Source organism: Carassius auratus, chromosome 3 (genome assembly GCF_003368295.1).
Source record: "Carassius auratus strain Wakin chromosome 3, ASM336829v1, whole genome shotgun sequence".
Taxonomy (NCBI): Eukaryota; Metazoa; Chordata; class Actinopteri; order Cypriniformes; family Cyprinidae; genus Carassius; species Carassius auratus.
The window spans coordinates 13,016,513-13,035,524 of NC_039245.1; the positions used below are offsets into that span (position 1 = coordinate 13,016,513).

General features: G+C 41.1%; 1 protein-coding gene across 1 annotated transcript; it reads right to left on the bottom strand.

Moving 5' to 3' along the window:
• Positions 1–7,282: 7,282 nt before the first annotated feature.
• On the bottom strand, positions 7,283–8,348 carry LOC113054061 (von Willebrand factor A domain-containing protein 7-like). Its single transcript, XM_026219359.1, has 4 exons — positions 8,146–8,348; positions 7,744–8,016; positions 7,549–7,642; positions 7,283–7,419 (listed from the first exon to the last, which is right to left on the bottom strand). The coding sequence occupies exons 1-4, from the start codon at positions 8,299–8,301 to the stop codon at positions 7,283–7,285; spliced, it is 660 nt and encodes a 219-aa protein (XP_026075144.1). The 5' UTR covers positions 8,302–8,348.
• Positions 8,349–19,012: the final 10,664 nt, after the last annotated feature.

The following is a 19,012-nucleotide window of genomic DNA, read 5'->3' on the forward strand; positions in this document are numbered from 1 at the left end:
TATGTAATGTTTCAAGATAAATATTAAATTAAATGTTTTTTATTTGTATGTGTACTTATTTTATTTTTTAGAGATGTTTATTACTTAGGAAGACATGCTGGAGCTTTAACGAAACAAAGCCCTGTCGATCTGAGGTTTATCACACGTCCAGATCACAGCTCAAGACCCCTGTGAAGCCAGATAGTGTTGTAATATGAAGAGGGCTGTCCTGACCGTAAAGAGCCACTGAGGAGCCTTTATTTTGGAGGTTGTGTAACAATCTTGCTCCACACCAGCAGAGTCAGACCGAGATAAAGAGAGAGAGGAGGTTTAGTGTGTGGGTTATTTTTAACCCAGAACAGGAAGTGTGGTGTTGACTGCCCAAACACACACCTGACACACACCAGAAACAGAGTCACGGAGACAGTCACATGACCTTAGGCGTCACTGACACATAATAAAGTCACAGATGAAGCTAAAGAAAATTATTGTGTTAAAACACATCTGTCATGTTATTGTGATTTAATCTTTCATGATGCTTATACACACACACACACACACACACATACAGTACAGACCAAAAGTTTGGACACACCTTCTCATTCAAAGAGTTTTCTTTATTTTCATGACTATGAAAGTTGTAGATTCACACTGAAGGCATCAAAACTATGAATTAACACATGTGGAATTATATACATAACAAAAAAGTGTGAAACAACTGAAAATATGTCATATTGTAGGTTCTTCAAAGTAGCCACCTTTTGCTTTGATTACTGCTTTGCACACTCTTGGCTTTCTCTTCAAGAGGTAGTCACCTGAAATGGTCTTCAACAGTCTTGAAGGAGTTCCCCGAGAGATGCTTAGCACTTGTTGGCCCTTTTGCCTTCTGTCTGCGGTCCAGCTCACCTCTAAACCATCTGGATTGGGTTCAGGTCCGGTGACTGTGGAGGCCAGGTCATCTGGCGCAGCACCCCATCACTCTCCTTCTGGGTCAAATAGCCCTTGATGCATTCAGTGTGAATCTACAATTGGAAGGAACTGGAAATTCGTGGGCTAGGATAGGACATTCGAACCAGAAAGCTGAGAATCTTCAAACATAGCTTACATTTGGCTAAAAGGTTTTTGTCTTTCTGCTCAACTAAAGTGAAATAATGAGCATATTTCCACTTTGAGACACTCGTGTTGCTCTCGCCTTGACTCGTCATGACTGCTGCACATACTTGAATAAACGGAAACACGCCCACAGTGTGTCTTCGTGTTTACAGTGATGGCATCCACCAATCCTACAATGTGTCGCTGCTGCAAACAGGTTAGGCTGCACTTCTGTCAAAATGAATTAATTAAAAAAAAAGTAACGGACAATGCACCATATGGTAAGGGTAACAGAGTTAATTTTAAACAGTAATGTGTTACAGTATTAATTACTGTCAAATAATACAGCGGTACTGCCCAACACTGGACAACACTTTTAGAAAAAAGGCTTCATTGGGGTTCTATATAGAACGACCCCACTACGAACTCCCGAACTGATTCAAATGATTCACGATCCCGCTTCGAACTCCCGAACTGATTCAAATGATTCGCGATCCCCGAACTGATTCAAAAGATTCGCGAACCCGCTACGAACTCCCGAACTGATTCAAAAGATTCGCGAACCCGCTACGAACTCCCGAACTGATTCAAAAGATTCGCAACCCGATACGAACTCCTGAACTGATTCAAATGATTCGCGATCCCCGAACTGATTCAAAAGATTCGCGAACCCGCTATGAACTCCCGAACTGATTCAAATGATTCATGCTCCGAACTACCGAACAAATGATTCGCGATCCCCAAACTAACTCAAATGATTCGCGAACGCGCTACGAACTCCCGAACTGATTAAAATGATTCATGCTCCGAACTACCGAACAAATGATTCGCGATCCCCAAACTGACTCAAATGATTCGCGAACCCGCTCCGAACTCCCGAACGGACTCAAATGATTCGCGAAACCGCTAGGAAATCCCGAACTGATTCAAATGATTCGCGAACCCGCTCCGAACTCCCGAGCTGATTCAAATTATTCTGATCCCCAAACTGACTCAAATGATTCGCGAACCCGCACCAAAATCCCGAATTGACTCAAATGATTCGTGATCCCGCTCCGAACACACGAGAACTCTTTGACCACAGCTGCTGTGCTTCAAAAGCTCTTGCAGCAGCTCAACACTGTTTTTTTTCTGAGGTGGTCGGATCAAATCAGATTGTGGTTAATCTTGCAGATCATGACTTATATCTACTCTTCCTCTCCCTGCAGTTTGGTAATATAAAGATTCCTCCTTTGAACTCTATTATATATATATATATATATATATATATATATATATATATATATATATATATATATATGTGTGTGTGTGTTTGTGTGTGTGTGTGTGTGTGTGTACATGTAGCTATATATTATAATTAAGGAGCTCATTAATTAAACACAATTTGGAACTCATGACCACAGTTTTTTTGTGTTTTGTGTCATTAGTTGTGTCTTAATTTGATTAATTATTATTACACAAATAGTATTTTAAAATTACATTTCAAATTGTTTTATTTTACTCTTTAATTTACTATTAATTTATTCTTAATTTTTGTCTATTCTGTATTATTCCACCCTTGATATTACATATTCTTCTTGCTATTATTAACCTATTGTTGTTCAGTTATTTATTATGGTATTATTCATATTATATATAGAATATTAAGCTATTATAAATCTATTATATCACATTTGTATATTATTGTTATTGTACCGTTGTACTCGCTTTTCATATTATTCACTTTACTTTAAGTTGTACTACATATACTTTTTAATATAACATATCACTTTTACTATATTTCTACTGTGCACTGTATCAGTGCATATTTTCATTTTCACTGGATCCATAGCCTCATCAGTTACATGTTATTATTTGTTGTGGAGTTCATCTGTAGGCTATAGTGTTATCAAAATGAAAATCAGACTACAAGTGTGTCACTTTTTGATTTGTATTTACTTGTTTTATTACATTTTCTCAACGATAGTAAATTATTAGTGTTTAAAGATCTATTATTTCGATTTTATCCCAGTATTTCAAAGGGAATGAGCTGTGTTCTGACCTGAGACACAAGAAAGAGAGAGAAAATACTGTATATATATATTATAATGGTCAATCGCTACAGGTCATAGTGAGAAGAACCACTGCTAACTCTCCATCATCAGTAATGACCGATCACTCACTCCCTCACTACATCGATTTACTGTTACACACACACACACACTTGATGGTGTCACAGAGAGCCTCCTTGTTCTGCCTCCTTCCCGTCTTTCCACCGGTAGGCCGCAAAAATCCCAGAAATCCCTGTTATTTCCGCACCTGTGTTTGTTTGGCAGGAGTAAACACATGAAGAGCCTCAGTGTTTGGTGCACAGACCTCTCCTCTGTTCACACACTCACCGAGCCACAGCGCCTCCTATGAGAGGAACATCATGACACACGCATGAAACAAACAGCATAAATGCATTGCATTACAGGGATTGCATTTCAATGTTTTGTAGTATCAGTAATTGCATTTTTAGGGGCTGGAATTCAACATGGTTGTATATTTGAGCTTTGAATATTTCAATTAAAATAATATCACACATTTTCATCATAAAAATAGATCATGAACTCATATTCACCTTCCATTTTCGACACCTGCTGTGGAGTGTGGGCCAAATATTAGTGCTTTATAAAAAATAATAATAATAATAATAATAATAATAATAATACTAATTTAAATTCTTTCCAATATCCTTTTTTTCCAATAATTAAATGCATCTTTACCGATCTTGGCACACTATAGCTTACTGCTTTATATGCCCAGTGCATGCATACTGCCAACTATTATCTAAGAATAGTGTGTGAAACAGTATATACAATAAGCAACAAATAATGTTTCAGAGTAATATGCTACACATGTTGTCACAAGACAAACACTGAACATGAATTCATCACAGCTGTCTAGACTTTAATTGCGCTAACCGTTCGTTTACAAAGGCTTGAAGATAAGGGTTCACACTTGTAAACAGTTATATGTCGCCCAACTGAACTCATAATGAACTGTACACATTGAACAGGACTGAATCAACACTGAGCTGTCTTTAACTGAACAATGATATTATTTCCATTATACTGAGTGAAAACAAATATAAATTCTGTTTACTCTAGAATAGCAGTATTTAGCATTTAGTATTTACAGGGTAAATACTCATTAGGTGTATTTACATCCTGATTTTTCATGACCTGTCTGTCAGGCTTCAAAGCATCCAGATCTCCTGAAGTGATATTGTAACCTGCAGCTGGATTTGAACATCAGGATCTGGTTATTTACTGTGAGGATTTCAGTCCTTCTCATTGACTTGGTCCAGTTCAGTCTCTTTCACACGGTGACCTGTTTAACACCCAACACATCATGATCTCTCTGCCATTTTACTCAACTTACTTTGAAATGCTCTAAGGAACAGATTTACTAACAGCTTGCGCAAACCCTCATAGTGAGGAAAAGGTTATGGACACAACCCCTTTGCAGCTGACTTCACTGCATTGCAAGTGTTTCCCTCTCAGAAACTCTGCTTTTTTAAAGATCATTATTTTGTGTATTTGGTGTAACAGAATATGTTGAAATGCTTTAATGTTCAAAACACATTATTTTTCAAATACTGTACATTATTGTAGATCTCTATGCCCCGTATCTCGTTGTTTTCTACAAAGCCCCTCCTTCTGACAAGCACAGTCTGCTCTGATTGGACAACAGACCCAGTTCATTGTGATTGGCCGAACACTACAAGCACTCGTCGGAAATATAATGCCCCTTTCCTTAATAGTGAAATTCGGCTTTCAAAATTAATGTAATGTTAATGATGTCCTTAGCTTTACCATCAGTTCAAGTCTGAAAGAGTAACAGAGTGGTGTGACAGAAACTAACGTTTTGACGCTTATTTGACCTGTTTAGTAAATCCGACCATAACATGCAATAATCAGGACTGGTTGAGTCTATCCCTTTAACAAAGTTTCATCTGTTTGGGGAATCAGTAACTACAGGGACAAACACATTTTCATGTGGAACTGTGGAACTTCAGTTGGAACTGTTTTTGCTTCCGATCATTTAAAAACACAGCACTTGTCTTGTCTGTTTGACACAGATTATTTTACTAGACATTGCAAAAGATTAAGAAAAGATTCCAAATAATCACAGCGTGTGGGCACTGATACTTCTGGTTTGAGTATTACTGAAATAGTAGACTGAAAAACAATCTCTTCTGTTCTCTTTCGCAGTATAAAGCTGCAGTCTGTAAGTTTTGCCTCTTTGTCGCCATCTCTGTTTGAAAACCTGCAACTGCAGCTGTTTGTGGAGTTATCTTCCTTGAGTGGGTTGTGCTCCAGCACGGATGAATCTAATGTCTTGAGGAGTATGTGTGTGTGTGACAATCTGTTACCGCACCGGTGTGGATATTCACTGTACTTCACAATCACAGATTCTATCATGTCTTGGAAAGTATGACCCAAATAAGATTTTTCACCTGATATTGTCATCTGAACGTCCATGGTCATACCAAGAAATGCATCAATTACTCATTATCACAATAATATTTCACAATAATATACAAAAGTGTTGTAAACATGAAGCATGGCCAGTCTGCGTTCACTGAAGAAGTTTGCATTTATTCAACTTGAAAAATCAGGAGAAAATGTAAATTAAAAATTAACTGTTTCAAATCTTAAGAAGTATTTGAATATGTAAAATTGTGATGATTACTTCAAGTAAATTAGATGTTGGTAACATCTTCTGTCTATTTAACTTGTTATGGTGGTTTTATAAATGTATGTGTACCAAACTAACTGCAGTTTATTATCAGTTATTTATTTAGTCAATAAACTGAGTTGGAATGCATATAGTGATCTGAATGCATTATTTAGTGCACATGATTTAATTTTAAACTTCCACATCTGAATCCTTAGATGCATCTGGATATCTTGATTTGAGTTGAAACAAAGAAAGACGAGTTTTCCATTCACCCTTTGGCTTTTCCATATGAAGCCCCATCAGTCTGAGAGAGAGAGAGAGAGTTTTGAGTGAGTGAGAGAGAGAGAAATCAGAGGGAGTGAGTGTGTGTGAGAGAGAGGGGGGAGTGAGAGAGGGAGAGAGAGTGAGTGAGGGAGAGGGGGGGGGTGAGTGAGTGAGAGAGAGAGAGAGAGTGAGTGAGTGAGTGAGTGAGTGAGTGAGTGAGTTAGAGAGGGAGGGAGAGAGAGAGGGAGAGGGAGAGAGAGAAAGACAGAGGGAGTGAGTGTGAGAGAGAGAGAGAGAGTTAATGGTGAATTCTTGGCTGCAGAGACACTTAAAGCTGCAGTAGGTAACTTTTGTAAAAAAAATATTTTTTACATATTTGTTAAACCTGTCATTATGTCCTGACAATAGAATATGAGACAGATAATCTGTGAAAAAAATCAAGCTCCTCTGGCTCCTCCCAGTGTCCTATTGCCATTTGCAGAAATACATCGCTCCCGGTAAGAAACAACCAATCAGAGCTGCGGTCCGTAACTTTGTTTGTGTTCAAAATGTAGAAAAATGTATATAAGCGAGTACACCATGAATCCATTTTCCAAACCGTGTTTTTGGCTTGTCCTGAATCACTAGGGTGCACCTATAATAAGTGTTTATATTAGGACTATTTTAGATTGCTTCGGGGGTACCGCGGCGGAGTAACCCAGTACCTTTGTGATTCTTCATAGACATAAACAGAGAGAAGTAGTTCCGGCTACGATGTTCTTCCGCAAGACGCAAGCAGTTCTGTTTATTAACCGCTAGAGCGTCAAAAGTTCCCTACCGCAGCTTTAAATGTTCACATTCAAACTATCGTGTTAATTCTTTAGTAATTTGTTGGAGAGTTCATGTGATGCTAATACATTAGAGTTTAGCCGATTTCTTTTCTTGGCTCATAAAAATGTTAGTATACATGTGCTTTGGATGTTTTAGTATAATTTAGTTCATCTCCATGTGTACCTGAAGAAGTTAGCGTCATCATTGTTCTTCCAGATCTTCTCCAGCAGCTGCACACTGGCATCAATAGCAACGTCTGCAGCTTTATTATGCAGTGAACCATGACTGGAAGCACTGAAATCCTTATTGATTCCATCCAGGCTTTGTGTAAGACCAGCTGTGATGTCTCCAGGACCTCCGTGGCTACATTTCCCTGTCAAGAAATAAAAATAAGCATCATGATGACTTCTTTATATTTCCTGATGCTCCATCAAATCTGAAAGTCACCTTTTGGTTTCTTTTTTATTCCAAAGTACCCTGAAGTCAGAATCTTTTCTTCAATAATGTTCTTCAGAATGTTTCCCTCACAGTTTTTAGTTGGACACTCACAGGTTTCTTGGTTTGGCTCTGGAGGGAGAACATGCAAACGAAACGTTAAGCTTCTTGAGAGAAATCCCACCCATCTTCTGTTTAACAATTACTAGTATCTTTCAGGGCTCCGTAAACACACACACACACACACACACACACACGTACTTGCAGGGTTGGGTATGTTCTCGTCTGGATTGATCAGGGCAGTACAGGGTTCAGTGTTTCCCAGCTCTATCCAGTTACTGTGACTGTAGAAATCCTTCAATTTCCCAAACAACACACACACAAGCTTTAGTGCATTCATTCGTTCTCATTCTAAAGTCACGTAACAGCTACACAGATCTGCACGATCAGACTCACTTGTAAAGTATGCAGAATTGTTCCCAGCTTCTTTCGGGCATCTGCAAATTTCTCTCTACTGATGTCTTTTGAGATGTCCTCCACTCCCTTGATTATGAGCAACTTCCCGTCCACAAACGTCTCGCCGTGAAAGTGGTATTTCGCTTCGAGGAGATGGTCAAGGTCGGTCTTCACATTGTAATAGGAGATCATTTTTATGCCTGTCTCAAAGTTCTTTGTAAATGCATCCTTTTTGCAGGACCTCGCCAGTGTCTCGGTGTCAAGTGGTTCTGGCTGTTCAACCAAAGAGATAATGTTTTTTGCAGATTATTAATTTAGTCTTGGGATACATGAGTTTTAATAAAAACAACTCTCTGCATATAAATAGATATTCAGAATTGACACAAACGATAACATCTGTACCTTCGTGAAGCCTTCAACGCTCTGGCAGATCTTTGCGGTAGCACGCAGAATGGCGGTTCTTGTGATGTCCTGATGAGTTTTTGAATTCCCTTTCCTCACGATGAGAAAAGCCTGAGCAGTAATCAGCAGACTCCAAACAAGCAATACTCTTCTCATTTTCAGACGATTGGGAATTTGAAGAACCACACCAGAATAGATGCTGTGCAGGTTTCAGTCAGAAGTTTTAAAGCAATGAAAATAAATATCATCAGAAACACAATTTGTTAAAAATCCTTAGTTTATCGTATATTATGTTTTTTTTGTCCCTTTCAAGATTGTAGAGAACATATAATGCTCGTGGATACTTACCCCCAACGTCTTCAATGTTTCCTCGAGCCTCATAAAACTAATCTTGAACTAGTGAGCAGAAATTTATACACTGAATACTCTGTCATTTGAATTCATCTAGAAAAGTTGTTTAAAGTTATAAGCGTTTGCATAGATATCACTTCAGAAGACTTTGCGTGTGTATGCTGACTTTATCTGACTTTATACAGTGGGACCATTTTCTGTCAAGGCCAGGCCAGAAATCTCCCAAATGGGTGGACTGCAATTCTTCACCTCCCTTTAAACCTTTGAGCGACTAATTATACACTACAAGGTTTACTCAGCTAAAACATATGATAATGAAAGCTAGGACAATGTCTCACGTGCATTTATTCAATTAATAATATAATCAGAACAGTTTAATGGGACAAAATCAATGTGTGCCAGCTTTGGGATAAATGAACATCACATTTAGGATGACAACATCCCAATGAAACAATGAACTAAACAGCCAGATGTACCTTTTTCACAGTCTGTTCATTTAAAACTGTCTGAACGAACTGATTCACTAGAATAAATCAGATTTTCCGAAACTGATAGAGAGGACTTATGACGAACCAATTCACTAGATCAAAGCTTTAAATAATATTAAATATAAACGATAGACCCATTTTAGGATGAACCGATTCACTAATGAATTTGATTTGCCCTCGCTATACAAGAGCCGACAGGGTTTACTTCTGCTCGATCGCCTGTAAAGAAAGGTAATACAAAACGCTCTTCATTGGAAAAAGTAGTTTTAAAAAACTAGGCTTACTTATGTGTTTGGATAAGGACTCAGAGAATATTTTATTTCCATTGTTACCATTAAAGAAAACGTCAAAGACAGCAGACAATATAAATCTATTTAACACTTTTTAAGACTTACCAAAGGTATGAGTGTACATAGAAAATTAAATAAAACACAACCCCTAATAAAGCTAATTTATTTTCTCTTAAATTTCATTTTGAGGACTTATGGATTTAGCTTGAACTTTATTTATGCTGCAGATTTCAGGTTTTTGCTTTACTACACAAACTGTAGCGAGAGTATAATGCTGATTTTTTTATGTTTTTTGCACAAGACTAATATAAAGGGATATCTGTTAGTGTTTAATGTTTCTCTATATGTCTATGTATGGCTCTTTCTGTTTCTTCTTTGTTTTATATGTTTGCAATACTATTGGGTTTTATTGCTCAAACTACAGATGGGTACAATGGGGTTAAAGGCGAACCTTAAGGAAAATGTGTTTTTCACTACTTGTCTTCATTGAACATTAATAGAGTGACATTCTGTGGGAAAACAACCCATAACAGTGGTTTGTTCATTCATCCATTTTGGTGTCTTTATTTTTAAGGCCCTGTGGTTCAATCCCAGACATATGGAGTATTTCTCTACAAGTTTTTTTTTTTTTTTCTGGAGTCAAACAGAAACAATGCTGCTTTAACTAATAACAGTTATAAAGTAATGCATTTTTACACTGTATAACAACATATGATGCTAATAATATCTATTTAGATTTGATCAGAGAAACATTAAAAGAACTCGAGAGTTTTCTTAGTGTAACTTTGTGTAGTTTTAATCAGACCTTCAGCTATGGTGACAAACTCATTTACATTTGCATAGACACTCAATGTCGCTCACCTCTGTATTCATGGAAGCGAGTTTAATATCTGATCTACATTTTCCTAAACTATCTAGTGTTAAAAACTGAATAGTGGAATAGTCTCAGATGCAGTAACCTATGACCTCTATAGTATCCCTGTTACAAAATACACGTGCACTTTATTTTGTTGTGATTTGATCAATAAAATGTATGATTCTGCTGATGATGAGAAAAAAAGATGAATGATAGGAAGAAACAGATTTGATTTAATGCACATTTGAGCTCTGCAGGGATGCTTGAACGTTAACATGAATAACAGATAACATTGTGCTTGTGTGTCATACACGTTGATCATAATATGTGATGTCATTTTTGACATGCATCTTTGTAAACACCTAAGAAGTCTTTAATGTTTGCTTCATGAATATTCCTGCTGACAGATGGGCTGAGATATTGTTATGTAAAGCTGGTCTTTCTTTATTCACAGGTTTAAAGAGGAGCAGTAACAAGGAAAATGGTGAGGAAATTAAATTACAGTTATATTTACTACATTATACTGGTTTAAAATAAATGTATCCTAAATTGAAGTTTCCTTATTTTGACCAAGTCAAGTGCTTCTAAAAGTCATATTCATGTCAGTATTTTTTTGATCATTTATTTTTTAAGTTCTGAAATGTGTATAATAGTATAAAAATTATAAAAGTTTCAATGCTGTTAGCTCAATTAATACTTCTAGCATATCCAATTTGTGTTTGAAAGAGTGGAAAACAATGGCATCCCTACTTACTTGGTAAGAGTGAATAAATAATAAATGGTTAAATAAAACATAAGAGTAAATAAATACTTTTGAATTATAGGTGCATCTCAGTAAATTAGAATGTCGAGGAAAAGTTCATTTATTTCTGTAATTCAAGTCAAATTGTGAAACTCGTGTATTAAATAAATTTACTGAACACTGATGCAGTTTTTAAGTCTTTGCTTCTTTTAATTGTGATGATTTTGGCTCTCATCTAACAAAAACCCAACAATTAACGATTTCAACAAATTAGAATATGGTGACAAGTCAATCAGCTAATCAACTCAAAACACCTGCAAAGGTTTCCTGAGCCTTCAAAATGGTCTGTTTGGTTCACTAGGCTACACAATCATGGGGAAGACTGCTGATCAGAGAGTAGTCCAGAAGACAATCACTGACACCCTTCACAAGGAGCGTAAGACACAAACATGTTAAGAAATTCACTTCATTCGCGCGTGAAATTAACTTCACAATAGACGCGAATTCGCGTCATGGGGGGGCTTCTGCCAGCTGAGTTCACGCAGCCTTTTCAACCGCCATTTTATTCGGATGATTTTCAAAATATTACTGTTATCGTGTCATGAAATGTAGTTTTAAAAGTATTTCAGGCGAGAATGTAGTTGTTTTAAACTACATAAATATGCGTTTAAACTAGTAAAATATGCGCTTTATTTATTAACACGTCTATTTTAAAAATGTTTTTCGCCCATTTCGGAGATGAGCTCCATGGGATCAGCGGGAGCTCAGAGCTCATGTATCCGCCGAGAGCAGCCTCACCTCGGCTAGACCTTCTGACATTTGCCACTGGCTCTGATGTCTCTTTAGTGGTTCAAACTTTTGTCATAGCTCCGGTTGACTGCTCACTGACTGCTCACTTGTTCCTCCATGTTGAATGAGTGACTCCTGAGCAGGCTACTGATTGGTTAACGCGGCGTGAATTGACGGCAAAGTTCAAATTTTTCAACTCGGGTGGCAGATGCGAATTCACGTCAAGCGCTTAAATGCACAAAAGCTCCATTCACGCGTATCGCGCAAAAAGCTCAATTTGCGCGTCAATTCGCGCCATTCGCGTCTAGCGCGTCTAGTTAGCCGCTTGAACATTTTGAATGTATTCGCGCGTCTAGAGCGAAATAGACGCGTGTAGAAAGCAAAAGTTTGAAGCGAAATTGACGCGCGTCTGAGGCGAAATCCCCTTCTTGTGGGAGGGGCAAGTGCCAGCTGTTGTCTGTTTGCAAGATGGCTGATGTTGATCGAGCACTCAGGTCTTTTCCACTTTGTCCTGCACATGTCCTCTGAATAAACACATTATCTTGTTAGTGTAATGGGGTGACCCTTTAAGGTGGGTGGAGCCGGGCGGAAGCTCTCTGCCCCTTTAAAAACGCGGAGATTTACTTTTATTTCCGTTTTCCCTCTGGCATGGTATGCAGGTGGCGTCATTGTCTCGCAGAAAAAAAGGCTACCTAATATGCGTTAAGCATTGAGCGAGATAGTAGGCTGCATAAGTGGGAAATTCACTTCTTTTGACTCTTGCCGTGGGCCTGTGAATGTCTAACTAAACATTAAGTGTGATCAAGGCTGTATTTGCGGCTGTTCTTACCGATCGTACCGTGGGCCAGTTAGGGTGTACTCACACTGCCAGTTTGAACCGTGCCCGAGTGCGTTTGACCACCAAAGCGCGGTTCGTTTGACTAGTGTGAGTGCTCCGAATCGTGCCCGGGCGCGGCTCGATTAGCCGGCCCTGGCCCGCTTGGAAGAGGTGGGCCATGGCACGGTTCAGTTGGACTCGGGCGCGGTTCGCATGCAGTGTGAGCGCTAACCGTGCCGGAGCACGGAAAAGGACACTTTGCATCACGGTTTTGCGACGCTCCAAAACCAACATGGCAGGGAAAGGGTCGCTTTGGTCTACGGCAGAGGTGCAAAACGCATAAAAACTAAAAACTGCAAAGTCCTTGCTGCACTTCAGCTGGTACCTTGCAAACATCCTCATACGATTTCGTTAAAATTTTCGCGTCACTAAGGCGACACATCTGTTTAACAACAGGCTGTGGACCAAACAACACAAAATTATCCACAAAGAAAACAGAGCGATGCACTCCATTGTGTTCAGAGAGCGCTGCTCTTCCTGTTTATCCCGAAACCGTCGCACCATAATGATGTATGCGTGCTCCGGCACGAATGCTGAAACCCTATATGTGAGTGCAGGCCAGAGGGGGAGTGGGGAGGGGGGACAATCGTACTCGGGCCCGGTTCATGGCAACCGTGCCTAATGTGAGTAGACCCTTAATTGCGCTGCAGATATCTGCCCGCTGTTGTTTTGGTGCTGTGTGGCGGCTTGTTACGGCAACCAGTGGTGTTGTGCTGTGGAGACTGGAGAAGCTGTGCGCTCAAGTCCCGCTGATTGCTGTGATAGACGCACACGGTTATGTGCGCAAGGTTTTATGTGAGCGTGTGTTGATACAAGCGTGTGTTTGAGTGAGCTTGGTGCAAAGGTGTGTGTGTGTGTGTGTATGTATGTGTGTGTGTGCGTGTGTGTGTGTATGTACGTTGAGATTATCTGGTATGGATTAATTTCGTTACCTTGTTCGATTTAATAGTTTTTCTTGAATCTGATACTTTTGTTATAATTTGACTTCATTGTATTTTTCTTTTGATTTAATGTTGCTTGTGAATTGTGTTTTTGAGATCTTATTTGTCAATTCCTTGTACCATCAAGGACTACCATTGGGACTGGGAGGATTTATTTGATTTATTTTGTTTGCTTATTGTGTGGATTGTGGTTTTGGTTATATAATTGCATGATGGTGTGATTTGAGGTTGGTTGAATTTAATTTTCTTTTCTCATTCCCAAATGTTAACTTATCCCATGGGATATTAATATTGACTGTTGTGTCCAAGATCCGATTTACAGGTGACCGCGGTATAACATCAGTATTTATTTATTTATTTATTTTTTGTGTGAATGTAACTGTACTTTTGCATTGTTCTCTCAACTGGTGTGATTTTATACCCCTTAGGTGGCATCGGCCGCAGCTCACATTTGGCGTAGTCGGCAGGGTCTTGTTTTCAAGCAGGGGTGTGTACTTTAAATATTGGGGTGCTTTGTTGTATGTGTTTGAAATTGGAGGTATATATATATATATTTTTTGTGTGTGTGTGTGTTTTTGGAGTGAGCGTTTATTTTACAGTGGCAAAGCAGCAGCGGGCAGTGAACAACGGAAGCTCATTACTCGTGAGTACGTTTTCTAGTTTTTTGTTTTTGCATTTTTCTAATGGAGAACGAGTTGGAAGAGCTGCGAAGACAGGTTCAGTCCTTGCAGTCAGAGAATGAGCAGCTACAGCGTCAAGCTAGTTCTGCAGTAGGGCCCTCGGTTAGTATTAGCTCGGCCGCTGATAAAGAAGTTACTCTGTTCCATCTCTCGCTACTCAGTATAGAGTCCAAGGAAATAGTTTACTCTCCCGTGGTCGAGAGAACCAGTCTGAGTTGGCTGAACTGAAAGAGATGTTGAGGGCCCAACAAAAGCAGCTAAATCAACTCACCCAAGGTCTACAGCAACTTCAGTCGCAGCATGCTTTTAATCAATCTAGGTGAGTTAACACTATAATTTGCAGACGTTGTAACCAACCAGGTCATATTGCCCGAAATTGTGTTTTGGACTTTCGTAGATCTACCGAGCAGCAGGTATCTTTGTCACGGCCAGGTAGCTCTCCGCATCCTAGTAGGCCGGCGGAAAACTTCAACCCCCTGAATTGATGAGCAACACTTCAGGAGGGGTAGCAGTCGGCTCCCAGCCCTCTGAATCAGGTGGGAACCAGGCCCTTTGTAAGTTATTAGGTAGCTGTCCTTCTGTCACTATTACTATGAGTGGGGTAGAGGTTCCCTGTTTATTGTACACTGGGTCGATGGTGACCACTATATCAGAGAATCAGAGAGGTTCTTTCTCCAACATTATGAGCCTTGGGGTAAAGAGAAGTTACTTGGTTGTGGGTGGCTACAGTTGCAGGCTGCAAATGGCTTAGATATACCTTATCTGGGTTATTTGGAGTTGGATTTTGTTGTTCTCGGGAAGAAAATCCAGAATAAGGGGGTACTTGTGGTGAAAGACCTGTCCCACTCTTCTTTGCCGGATGGGTTACCGGGGTTGTTGGGCATGAACGTTATTCAGGAGTGCTATAGGGAGTTGTTTAGTCAACATGGACCTACGCTTTTTGACCTTCCAACAGTGAAAGAGACTCCTGCATGGCTTTCTGCCCTGCAGTATTGTAAGAAAAATGAAACTGATGCTGATGAGACTACTGAACGATTGGCTAGGGTTGGGGGCAGAGAAACTGTGCGAATCCCTGCCAATTCATTGCGATTTTTCCTTGCCTGTAGGCCCTTCACCTGTGTTGCTGTTTGAGCCTTTGGGGAAAGAGGTTTCGCTCCCTGCTGGCCTTTTGGCCTCTGTATCGCTGGTACCAATAGTCCGAGGGTTGGCCTTTGTACCTATAGTTAATGTAGGGGAACAGGATGCCTTACTGCAGCCTCATGTTGCGGCGGGAACATTGTGTAAAGTCGAGACCATTTCACAGTCAGAGGGGTGTGATGTTGTTGTACCATCAGAGGAACCATTCTTTCACCACTACCATCGCAGGCAGTTGAAGTAGATAAAATGGAGGAGGCAATCCAAAAGATCGATTTGTCTCAGTTGCCTCAGGATGAGCAGGCTCAAGTTAAGTCCCTTTTGTATGCATATAGATCTGTTTTTTCGGCTCATGAGGGTGACCTGGGCTGTACTAAGCTCATTACCCATGAGATTCCTCTGCTTGATACTGACCCAATACGACAAAGGTATCGACGTTTGCCCCCTTCAGACTATGAGGCAGTTAAGCAGCATATTTACCAATTACTGCAGAGTCAGGTGATCAGAGAGAGTTCTAGTCCCTATGCCTCTCCGATTGTAGTCGTGAGGAAAAAGGATGGTCAGATTCGTCTTTGCATTGATTATAGGCAGTTGAATAGTAAGACACGGAAGGATGCTTTTCCTCTGCCCCGGATCGAGGAGTCCCTGGATGCCCTGTGTGGAGCCCAGTGGTTTTCCACATTGGACCTTGCCAGTGGCTACAACCAGGTTCCGGTGGCAGAGGGAGATAAGTGTAAGACCGCCTTTTGCACACCCTTTGGGTTATTTGAGTTTAATCGAATGCCCTTTGGGTTGTGCAATGCACCTAGTACCTTTCAACGGCTTATGGAGCGCATGTTCGGTGACCAAAGGTTCCAGACGTTGTTGCTTTATTTAGACGACATTACCGTTTTCTCATCTACCATTGCACAGCACTTGGAGAGGTTGGAAATGGTCTTCGTCCGACTTCAGCAAGAGGGACTTAAAGCCAAGTTAGAAAATTGCTGCTTTTTCTGGCAAGAAGTGGGCTACCTGGGGCATCTAGTGTCTAAGGATGGGGTGTCTACTGATCCTGCTAAGATCAGCACAGTTGCAGAGTGGAAGCATCCCACCAATGTGACTGAGCTGCGGTCGTTTTTAGGGTTCGCAAGTTATTATAGGCGTTTTGTCGAGGGATTTGCCCAGTTGGGTTCCCCGTTACATCGGCTAGTTGCAAGCTCGGTAGGGACGAAGAAGAGGGGTTCGGGGAAGTCAATTGAAAGCTGTTGGACTGAGGAGTGTGAGCAGGGGTTTCAGACTTTGAAGCAGCGATTGGTGTCTGCTCCTGTTTTGGCGTATGCAGATTTCTCTCTCCCATTTGTGTTGGATATTGATGCTAGCCACTCTGGGTTAGGGGCTGTTCTTGGGCAGGAGAGGGATGGTAAGGTGAGGCCAGTGGCATATGCTAGCAGGGGTCTCAGACCCACCGAAAGGAATATGCAAAATTACAGCTCCATGAAATTAGAGCTATTTGGCATTAAAATGTGCTCTAACTGAAAAGTTCAGGGATTATCTTTTAGGGCAGAAGTGCTTTGTTTATGCAGATAATAATCCCTTGAGCTATTTGAAGACGGCCAAACTCGGTGCTTTGGAGCAACGCTGGGCTTCCCAGCTAGCCGCGTTTGACTTTGATATTCGTTATCGCCCTGGCCGTGCCAACGGTCTAAGCAGGACACGGTTACACCTTCTCCACAGCAAGAGTGTGGAACTGCTCTGCCGGCCACTCTGGTAGAATTGCTGGACAAGGGGAGGCCTGTACAAGCAGTACAGAGCGCAATTTCTGCTTTTTCTACGACATCGAAAGCAGATTTACTACGGTCACAGGAGCAGGATGCAGTCATTGGTCCAGCTCTTGGGTTTTTTTCTTCTAAAGTGTATCCAACGAAGGGACAACGTCAGTCTATGTCCAAAGGATGTTTGGAATTACTCCGTCAGTGGAGCCGGTTGTTCCAACGAGATGGCTCGCTGTATCGTCATTTAAAACTACCTGATGGGGGAGAGGAGGTGGACCAGTTAGTGCTGCCGGAGCTTTTTCAGCGAGAGGTTTTTCAGTTATTGCATAGTGCTCATGGCCATCAAGGTAGGGAGCGTACCTATGAGCTGATACGCAGACCAATTCAGACCAAGGTCGGAGTTTTGAGGGTGCAGTGGTCTCCCAGCTCTGTCAGTTGTATGGAGTTAAGAAGACTCACACTGTCCCATATCACCCTCAGGGAAATGGGCAGTGTGAGCGATTCAATCGAACTCTTCATGACTTACTTCGTACACTGTCCTCAGAGCAGAAAAGGTCATGGACTTATCATATAGCACAGGTATGTTTTGCATATAATACAACTCCTCACCAGACCACAGGTGAGTCACCATATTTTTTGATGTTCAGCCAGGCCCCCAGACTTCCAGTTGATTTTCTGCTTTCAGCAGTGGATGAACCTGCCAGTGGACTGGTGAAAGACTGGGTGATGGAGCATAGGGAGAGACTTAAAACAACTTATACGAGAGTAAGGTCTCGGCTGGACAGAGCTGCTGAGCTTTGTAAAAAGCGCCATGATCAGGGAGGAAAGCATTCGGTGCTGCAGGTGGGTCAAGAAGTTTATCTGCGGGATTATGGTGTCCGTGGTCGTAATAAAATACAAAATCATTGGTCCAGCATTGTTCACAAAGTAGTTAGAGCTCCTAGGGGTGATGGTGGGGTATACACTATAGCACAGGTAGATAACCCTTCCTTGGTAAAACAGGTGCACAGGTCTCACTTAAAGTTAGTACCACACATAGCATGCTCTGACCACATGGCTGATCCAGGGTTAGGGTTGTCAAATGACAACTTGGATGCGTTTTTAGCCTCCCCAATGGCAAGGGAAGAGTGGGATGTAGCTCTTATAGAGGTAACCCCTGCTGCCTTCAGTCCAGCCGAAGTGGATCTACCACTGGAGCCCGAGAGGGTTGTAGAAAGTCCTGTTGAGAGGGGGATTGAAGGCCCTATGTTGATTGCTAATCCCCCAATTCAAATAAGGGAAGTGAGTCGACGTCAAACCACTCGGGCTACTGCTGGGAAACATTCTAACCTTTACCATCTACCAAAGGCCATCGCAACGGTTCAAAATATCATTTGGATCGAGGGCCTGTAAATGCTCCATTTCAACCTAGTCAGTCTCAGGATTGCCCTTTCCGTCCATGGTTGTAGATTGGATCATCGGGACGATGATCGAAAAGCCAGGGGTAGAATGTAATGGGGTGACCCTTTAAGGTGGGTGGAGCCGGGCGGAAGCTCTCGGCCCCTTTAAAAACGCGGAGATTTACTTTTATTTCCGTTTTCCCTCTGGCATGGTATGCAGGTGGCGTCATTGTCTCGCAGAAAAAAAAGGCTACCTAATATGCGTTAAGCATTGAGCGAGATAGTAGGCTGCATAAGTGGGAAATTCACTTCTTTTGACTCTTGCCGTGGGCCTGTGAATGTCTAACTAAACATTAAGTGTGATCAAGGCTGTATTTGCGGCTGTTCTTACCGATCGTACCGTGGGCCAGTTAATTGCGCTGCAGATATATGCCCGCTGTTGTTTTGGTGCTGTGTGGCGGCTTGTTACGGCAACCAGTGGTGTTGTGCTGTGGAGACTGGAGAAGCTGTGCGCTCAAGTCCCGCTGATTGCTGTGATAGACGCACACGGTTATGTGCGCAAGGTTTTATGTGAGCGTGTGTTGATACA

Excerpts from the sequence above, each read along its gene's own strand:
- LOC113054061 (XM_026219359.1), bottom strand. The coding sequence starts at position 8,301 with ATGAGAAGAGTATTGCTTGTTTGGAGTCTGCTGATTACTGCTCAGGCT. Across the intron at positions 8,017-8,145 it reads GCGTTGAAGGCTTCACGAAG|CCAGAACCACTTGACACCGA; the intron begins GTACAGATGTTA and ends TTGGTTGAACAG. Across the intron at positions 7,420-7,548 it reads GAACATACCCAACCCTGCAA|AGCCAAACCAAGAAACCTGT; the intron begins GTACGTGTGTGT and ends TTCTCCCTCCAG.